The 9,247-nt window shown below is 45.9% G+C and overlaps 1 protein-coding gene across 1 annotated transcript; it reads right to left on the bottom strand.

The window, feature by feature from the left end:
• Positions 1-1,215: 1,215 nt before the first annotated feature.
• LOC124674771 (glutathione hydrolase 1-like) lies at positions 1,216-8,985 on the bottom strand. Its single transcript, XM_047210828.1, has 6 exons — positions 8,954-8,985; positions 8,516-8,844; positions 3,004-3,519; positions 2,683-2,915; positions 1,917-2,181; positions 1,216-1,824 (listed from the first exon to the last, which is right to left on the bottom strand). Exons 1-6 carry the CDS (start codon positions 8,973-8,975, stop codon positions 1,465-1,467), a joined length of 1,725 nt encoding a protein of 574 aa, XP_047066784.1. The 5' UTR covers positions 8,976-8,985; the 3' UTR covers positions 1,216-1,464.
• Positions 8,986-9,247: the final 262 nt, after the last annotated feature.

Below are 9,247 nucleotides of genomic sequence, written 5' to 3'. Positions count from 1 at the left end.
TGGTTCATCAAACGAAAGGATATCCGATCGACACCGGGTTGTTCTTCCCCGTGACGTGATACCGTCCCACCGTGTGTTTCAAGGTGCTAAGGAACTCGAGTGTCAAGCGGAGATAAGTGGTGGCCTCCTGAATAACAAAGTGAAGCAAACCAACATTGTTGCAAAGGGTATTGAAATCATGGCGTAAGCCTAGTTGGTTCAGAATATGGGGCCACACCCATTTGCTAGAATTGATCTCACGGTTCTTAAGGCGGTTGAAACGTTTGAGTTGGCATGTCTCATCGAACTCGACGCCAAATGCAGCATGGTTGTTCACAACCGGTGGTGTGGCTTGTGCACCCACGGCACGTGCACGGATCCTCATGTTCATCTAAAAATTAATCAATAATTAAGTACCTTTCCAAAAAAAAAACTTTAACTAAATAAAATTTCGATCCGCTAGAAATAAGCTACACATAGCACAAAAGGATCTCCTCAAATTTCAAAATCTAACATGCACATTAGGATGATGAAGTTCATAATAAGACCTATGTCTAGACTGATAATGGCAAGAGCTAGGACATGGATTTTCTGAAAATAAGTTGGGGATCGGAGGAGAAACGTACCATGGTTCGATGGAGTGTGAGGAATCGAATCAAGAAACGAACAGATTTGAAGATCCAATGGAGTTGGTTTTGATTTTGGAAGAGGAAGAGAGTGCCTATGAATGAATTTGGTTTAGGTTTACCACCCTGGGCATATATCATGATCCGACGCGTGGTAAAGAAAGATGGCCAACCCATAAAAGGAATGATTGGGGAACGGTTATTACTGCCATGCTTTGGAGCATTTGGTTATCAAGAAATAAAAAGGTGTTTGATGACATAGATCTACCAGCCAACCTGGTGGCAAGGCAAGGGCTAGATTTCTGCAAACTTTGGGCTCTTAGAGCAAGGAATGAAGAAAAAACCGAGATCCAAAAATGGATTTTGGATTGGACAATGTAATTTTCATCATAGACTCTTTCTTTTTTCTTCAGGAACCTCCTGTCGGCTCCTGCTTTTCTTTGCATGATTGTAAGACTATGAGCTGCCTTAGCTCACTGGCAAGTTTTTCTATAAAATGGTATGAGGTAGGGGTCAACCCCATTCCGATGTTGGTTAAAAAAAAACTTATGTGTTGAGACGCGCATTGGGCGTGCACGTTTACTAGTATTAGAGGTGAGAAACAGTCGGCGTGTATGCAACCAAACATCCAACATTTTCCTCCATAGCCAAGTTCATTCACTAATACGAACAAACAAACGATGGACGAAACCGCAGTAAAATGTTTTGTTAGTAACTAAACAAAATGCAAATATAGGCCCAAACTCGATTTGCACTCATGCAGCATTCGTACGGGCTAAATCTGAAACAGGGGAAAATCCATGTGAGGAACCAATCAGGCCTTTAATCGATCAAGTACTCAGCTAGGAAACAAATCAGTTCAGTAGCCAGCCGGGACGCCGCCTTTCCTCGGGTCGCTCACGGCGGTCAGATCCCCACCGCTCTCCACATTGTGCACCACGAGCTGGCTTATGGTTCCTCCGGCGAGCGGCTTCAGGACGTGCCCTTTCTTCAGCAGGTCGGCTCTCGTCGTCGCGTCCAGCAAGAAGCGGTCGCCGGTCACCGTCGTCCAGTTCTCGTACTGGACCACGTTCGGGATAAGCTGGTGATAAACCCGCGGCGCCATTACAGAGGACAACGGGTCCATGTTCTTGGCGAAGTGGTTGAGGAGCACCTCGATTGTCCCGGCAGGGATCATGCTCCTGCCGCTGGCGCCCACTGCGGCCTTCAGTTTCCCATCCTAGACAGATAATACAGGTAAGAAAAAAATCAGAACCTTCACCGAAAGTTCTAATTCTTCACTCATTTTCATGAATCTGTACTACTTCTAACCTTGAGAATGATGGTTGGGCACATGGAAGAGAGAGGCCGTTTCAGAGGGGCGACGAAGTTGTTGGGAGCCGGCGGCGGAGAGTCGGCGGTGGTGTTGGCCGGCATAGAGAAGTCGTCCATCTCGTTGTTGAGCAGGACGCCCGTGCTCGGGGACAGGATCAGGGACCCGAAGTAGGAGTTGACCGTGCTCGTCATCGACACGGCATTTCTCTCGCGGTCGACGATGGATAAATGGCTGGTGCCGTGATCCTGAAGGATGTTCCACCTGAAAAACGCAAGTCCTAATTGGTGTTCGCCGAATCAGCAAAAGAAGGAATGCTGCATGATGGAGTGCACTGTGAAGTTCAGATTCATGATATCACCCAAGAATCCAAGATGTTCATATGATTTTGATCACAGTATTCTAGAAAATATCAATTTCATCCTAGATACACATAAATCAGTAAGAAAAGCTTTTTTTGTTCTTGAGATTTTCTTCAGGTTACAAAGCATGAAAGCCAGGTTAGCAGACATGCTCTATTTCTTGTAACTAAAGATATTTATAAGGGATCTATCAATTAAAAAAAGTAGCAAACTCACGATCAAATAATAACCGACAGAAACATTTCAATCAAGCATGAAAAGGAAAAATATGTTTTGTTTGCAAAAATTTAAATGTAACTCATGTAATGCAGTTTTCCCTACAAAAACAATTACACGTCCATGGCTCATTGATGATAGTTTCATTTTAAAATAAGAACAAGATTTTTGAAAGCAAGTTCCTTACCTTCCACCATAATGTTTAGGGGCAAATGTCATGTTATCATAAATTGTTCTCTTCAGCTCAGCAGCAAACTTGGGAGAGAGCATATCAGAGACAACCTCACTAACATCAACAAAATCGGGATCTCCAAGATTCATCTTTACTGCCATATAATGTTTGAAGGATTCAATAAGGCGATGAATCCCAAGAGAGCCAGAAATACCAGAAATTCCATACTGCGCAAGGATGTTCAGGACCTGTCAATCAATTAAGTAAAAGCCGGTATCAAGATATTGACGTGCAAAAAATTGTCTCCATCAGTAAACGAAAAAATCAGTTACTCACCAGCATGAGCCCGGCACCACCAGCAGAAGGAGGCGGCATGCTGAGCACAGTAAGCCCCATGACACTCTCTGTAAGTGGCCGCCGCACCTTAACCTGGTACTTCTCCAGATCCTCCTTGGTCATGATCCCTCCAGCCTCCCTCACGTCCTTCACCAGCTGATCCGCCACCGGACCTCTGTAGAACGCGTCCGGCCCTCCCACGGCGACGGCCTCGAGCGTCTTCGCGAGCGCGACGTTGCGGCACACGTCGTTTAGCTTGAGGATGTCGCCGTGCGGGGCGTACACAGCTCGTATCCCGGCGTTGCCGAGGATGCCGTCCCTGGTCGCTTCCATCTGCATCCGCAGGTACGGTGATATCCTAAACGCCCGGGCGAGCTTGGCGGACGGCGTCACAAGGCTCTTCCATGGGAGCTTGCCGTGCTGCCTCCACGCCTCGTAGAGGCCCAAGATCTCCCCCGGGACACCGATGGAGAGTGCGCCCCTTGCTTTCAGTGTCTCGTTGCCGCCATACATGTCCTGAAAGCACAATTATTGGATCTCTGGTCAGTCGAAACATTCTCGAAGTACAAAACATTATTATCCGTATTTTTTGATTTGTCTAACATATTTTAAATTTGAAAACTATACTGAGAAATGCGTCCCGTAACTCTCGGAGCGTCTACCAATACCATTTTTTTGCACTAGCTGAAAAGATTTATTACAACATTATTTTCCATATTTTTATTTGAAAGAAATGCGGCAGGGAAGCCCTATAGTGATTTTTTAAAAGAAAATAAGAGGAACCTGGAGCTACGGGGCTTGAAGCTGCATGGTTGAGTTGCGAACATCCACTTCCGTAACTAAATGAGTTAGGTTCACTTCTTATTTTTGTCTATATCAACGAATTAGTAAATTTTCGGATGATATGTTAAATCTCATTAAACTAAGACATAGGCACATTTCAGACTCATGATCCTGGGTGGCCAGTAAAATTTGAAAAACATTTAATACTAATATATATGATATGCCACAAATGATTCATGTAGACTATGCATGCGGGTATGTGCATGAAAATTCCGTAAAAATGTATGTAATTTGCGAGAAAACACAAATGAACCATGGACCCAGATTTTCGCTATGAAAATTCCATTTTATCCTTTTGCGTATGCCACATACTACCTCAGGTCTGCTTTAATTGACGCAGGAATTGAGCTAGCCGCATGCATGTATTGAACTGGCCCGCGTCGATTAAAAGCGTCCGGAGGGAGTACAAATTATATTATACACTATATAAAATTTGGATCTATTTTTTATTAAACTGGTAAAATGAAGGAAACATGTACGCTGGTGTTTTCTTAAAAAAACTTGAAATATGAATTTTGGGTTCGTTTAAAATTCTGGTTCATTGTTAGTCGCCTCCCCTCCACCCTCCACCCTCCCAGCGCCGCCGCCGCTCCTCCCTCCCTCCACCACCGCCCCCTCCCATCCCCTCTCCTCCCTTCCCACGTTCGCCCCGGGTCGTCTGGCGCGAGGCGGTTCCGGGCGACGACCCGAACCCAAGAAGAGGCGGCCCATCTTTCTCCTCCTGGCCGTTGCCACCGTCGGGGTCGGCGGTGGTGGCCGCGTCCGGCTGCCAGTGGCAGGGGCGGTGGTGGCGTGTCCATGGACCCCCCCTTCGTGCAGAGACGGGCTCTTCTAGGGGTGGCGACGGTGGACGGGAGGTCTGGTGGCGGTGGTCTTCGGCTACTTCACCTAGATCATGGCGGGAGACGCGGTGGTGTGGTGGAACTCGGCGGGGAAAAGGCGGCAACGGGATCGCTGCTGACCTCCACCGGCCGGGTTGGAGGAGGAAGATGGACCGCGGTTCCCAGCCATGGCGGTGGCGTGGGGTCTGGCCGTTCCGGCTTTCATGGTGGTGGTCCTAGGGTTCTTCTTTCGCGAAGATGAAGACGTTTCGAATGCCGATCTTTCTTCATCTAGCCGGAGTGATGAGTTCCGGAAGGCTCCGACAGCGAATGGAACAGTGCATCTTTTGCCTGGAGTTCACAGGATCGAGTGGTATTCAGTCGCATGCACCCATGCTTTTATTTCGACCGCTTGGTTCCGGAGGGAGCGGCGCGAAGCTTTGTTCTGTGTTGACACCAAGAGACTTTTGGTCCATGGTGAAGTCAGAAGCAGAGAATTTCATGAAGGCGGGAGTGGGGGATTAGCTAAAGAAGGTTTAAGTCTCCGCGATATTGAGGAACTTGCTTGATGTTCCGGGATTCGCAGCAGTGGTATGAAAGTGGGGGCGGGAGCACATGTAAAGTTCAGAATCCAACCTTTCAGGGTGAAAACCCAAGGTCTGGCCTTAACTAGCTGTGTCTGACAATGACCTTGTTGGAGGCATTGTTTTGAGAGCGGGGACTGTCTTCAGGGTGAAAACCTAAGATCTTTGATCGGGCGACGACAGCGATGGTGCACTGTTTTCTTCTTGGAGGCGTCGCTTTTGGAGAGTCGTATTTCAGGTGTTATCTAGGGGGTGGATGTATTACTGTTGCTAGGCCTGAGATACTATAGCGGGATTTTTATTTCTTAGTTTTATTTTATCGTTTTTGGCTGTGTGCATCCGTACTGCTATTAGGGTGTTGCGTTGTTGCATAGGATGGTGTGTAATTAGTATCTTTTGATATTAATATATTCCCTTTATCGAAAAAATGATTATCCTTGTCATCTTAGTATTTTCGCCTAGGAAAACCTTTTTTTGCAAAATAACAAGGATCTTAATTAAAGAGCCTCGCCATTACAAAACCATGACTGAAACAAAAGAATGCAACTAGGTCAGTGTTGAACTCTCTAACTTCTTCCTCCAACATGAGTCGATTATGTGCCACTGCCATGCTTCATTGTCGAAGCTAGCAAGACATTGTTGGAGGTGGCAATTTGGCTCATAGGAGCAAATGCTCTCATTATATAAAATAATTAAAAAACAATTTTAAAAATGTTAAAAAATTCTGATATAAATTTGTTGGTGTACATCTTGACATTCTATGTTAGTGCACAAATTTTCGTGTAGAAACAATATTTTATATAGCGTGTACAAAAAAGACAAAAAAATATCCTGTACGTAGTCGTGTTATAGCATCAAAACTTGTCTTGTTTACAGAAGCCACAATTATTTTTAGTTTTTTTTGAAAACTTGTGTACCAACATAAAATGTCTAGATGTACATGTAAAAATTTAGTTTAGAATTTTTTAACACTTTGAAATGTGGATTCACATAATGGAAGCATATGCTCCTATGAGCCAAAGTGCATTTCCCGACATTGTTGGCCAACATTGGTAATCTATCAAGACACTGGTCCACGTGGACAAGCACCCACTAGTCAAGAAATTCAGAGCTAACCATTTATCCGAGTATGTCGTTGCCGCTCTTGGGAACAGCGCACAAGTGCCAACTGCAGAGGTAATGCCACCGAGACGGGGATAAAGCCAAGAACAACGACCCAAAGATGGTCATCAACACAACTGACGAAACCTAACCTCATTGTCCCAAAGGGGAGACAGAATCTACACCAACACAACCCTCGATGTGGTTCATATGAGGTTGGAGGTGGCGAAAGCTTATTTGCATGAGCGATGTTGTTGCTGCCATCAGAGCAACACCGTGATGAAACCGCAACATGTATACTCGTTGGAGATGAAGCCTTGAGGTTCACTTTCCCTCCCACCGCAAAAGGAGCTCATCGGGGGAGAGAAGTAGGAAGCGGGTCACATGCCTTTTCATCACCGTCAGAGCATGAGGAAAAATAAGGGGTTAATTAAAATTGTACAGTTTCCTTTTCGAGCGAATTCAAGTTTGCATCCCCTATTAGTGCATTTGTGACATTAATTGCCCCCATCTAGTAAAAATTTATCCACATTATCCTATTTAAGAAACTTTTGACCAATCTTCTCTGATGTGCACCAAGGACATAGTGAGAGGTGGTGATCAAGGTTTGAGGATATCAGGACAACAACGAGGAATGGGAGGGATGGAGGATAGAAGGTTGTACATGATTCTTTGAGCTTTACGCATTGTCGTTGCGCCGCATCAATCTAACACATTTGTCCTATGTAAGAGGACCAAAAAAAATGCTTATATGAGCGCAGAACTGGGTTCAAAGTTTTTAGATGGGAGAGTTTTCACTAAATACTAATAGTGTAATATGTGTCACAAGTGCATAATTTAGGAGTCAAATAAGTGGAATTACTCTTTTCTATATACAATGAAAGTTATTCTTGGCAAATCTCAAACTGTAATTGACTAAGAAATAGTCTCTTGCTTAAAATGACATAACTTGAATCAATCAAGACCTGGCCAAACGAGAATCTAATTTATTTCATTTAGATAACAATTGTTTTCTCGGTTTTTAGTTTCTTAACAAGACCAGCTTGCGTTCCTGTATCGTGTAGAATCGTTCCGGGTAGGTGGAATGTGACGATCAGGTAGGCCAACAGCAAACTGGCCGCTGGCAAGTGGCAAGAACCAGGGCCGTGTTCCCGGTACATTGCTGCACTGACGGAAGAGGAGCACCAGCTAGCCGAGGTTGCTGACCGGGACATGGTTGTTCGCATCGTGGCATCAGTTTCTACGCCGGCCGGCCGAGCACGGATTCGTTTTGGCTTTCCCAATCCCGTGCTGCAACTGGTCCAGAAGCTATAGCCAATGGAAGTGGACGCGCAACAGCTTGGAACGCTTCCTTTTTGCACATGGTCAAGACGAGAAGATAGAGCAGAGACAAGGACGCCCGGCATTCAGCATGGCTCCACTATGTAGCTTAACCTCCACGCGTGTGGTTTACGACCACACCGAGATCAGTCGGTGTTCATCCATGTTTGGTTCTCCCAGTCACTCCAAGGCACTTTCCCAACACAAGCATGCACCATGTACATTTGCACATGCATAGCCCTAAATTAGCACAAATTCGCTACCGAATACTAATCATACACATAGATGTATATCTAAACATTATCTTGTATGTAGATATATTTAAATTTAGTTGAAATTAAGATAACATTTCTGGGATGGAGGGAGTAGAAGGGATCCAGCAGCTAGGGGACGGGCTAGCTGTCTCTCAGCTCCCACATATGCCCTGTCAATGATGTTTGCCAGTTGGAACGGAATATATTGCATATCTACAAAGGCACACCAACCATGTGAGTTAACCACCTAGTATTATCTGCTAGCTGGTCATAGTTAGTACAATTGTGATACTCCATAGATTTGCTGACATTTCCTAATAAAAAATGAAGTAATATTGGTATGTCTGAGAGGCGCAGCATTGACAACACAAGGTGAGAAAAATGTTCAAATTTTCTGGGTTGGTGAGGCCCTGTGATTAAAAGGGTATAAGACCTTTGTAAATCTGCATGGCTGTAAGTCAGTGGTACGTTTTAGTCACCCTAAAATCATGTGATTGTGATCAAATAGAATAAAGTAAATCGAAGTCACAAGCCCTCCGAGCGTTTGATTAGACTAATATTGTAGGAGACCACTCTCCAAATTACTCACCTTTGTGGCTGCCAGCGGCGCGGTCTCGCGGGAATCATACACGATGGCCGTGCCGTCGGCGAGCCTGACGAGCATGAACGCGCCCCCGCCGACGCCGCTGGACGCGGGGCTTACGACGCCGAGGCAGAGCGACGACGCGACGGCCGCGTCCACAGCGTTCCCGCCGCTGCGGAGGGCGTCACGACCGATCCTCGAGCACCGTCCGTCGTCCGCCGCCACGGCACCGTGCGGCGAGGTCACGACCTCCCTGCGCCTGGCCGCGGACCCCGCCGCTCCGGCTGCGAGGAAGAGCAGGAGGAGCGCCGCCGCGGACCATTGGAGGCGTCGAGCTGCTCGCGGCGACAAAGGAAACAGAGTCTTAGTGAACAGTGAGATGTATTAGCGGCGCGCGAGGAATAAGCGCGATGACTGATGAGGGAGAGGAGTAAGAGTAGCAACCGGCCATGAGCAGGCTCGGCATGAGACGCCACGAAAAGTCCGCGTGGAAAAATGAAAGACGTGATCGGCTCAAGGCAGGTTTTATAGACCCGCTTTCTCCGCAAATGCAACACGCACAAAACGACTAGTAAATACGGGAGCCAAATAATCGCAAAAAAAATTTTATGGGAGCCAAATAGGTGTGTGTACCCTTATGTCGCAAATTTGATCAAGTTAACATTAGTTATATAGGTTATAAACTTTATATCATTAGAAAGTTTAGATGTTCTATTTTCTAACGATATAATTTTTGCA

Source organism: Lolium rigidum, chromosome 7, assembly GCF_022539505.1.
Source record: "Lolium rigidum isolate FL_2022 chromosome 7, APGP_CSIRO_Lrig_0.1, whole genome shotgun sequence".
NCBI classification, from domain to species: domain Eukaryota; kingdom Viridiplantae; phylum Streptophyta; class Magnoliopsida; order Poales; family Poaceae; genus Lolium; species Lolium rigidum.
Note: the sequence above shows the minus strand (reverse complement) of the source record. Positions and strands in the feature narration are given on the sequence as shown.

Excerpts from the sequence above, each read along its gene's own strand:
- LOC124674771 (XM_047210828.1), bottom strand. The coding sequence starts at position 8,975 with ATGCCGAGCCTGCTCATGGCCG. Across the intron at positions 3,520-8,515 it reads CGCCGCTGGCAGCCACAAAG|GACATGTATGGCGGCAACGA; the intron begins GTGAGTAATTTG and ends TTGTGCTTTCAG. Across the intron at positions 1,825-1,916 it reads GCCCAACCATCATTCTCAAG|GATGGGAAACTGAAGGCCGC; the intron begins GTTAGAAGTAGT and ends TTATCTGTCTAG.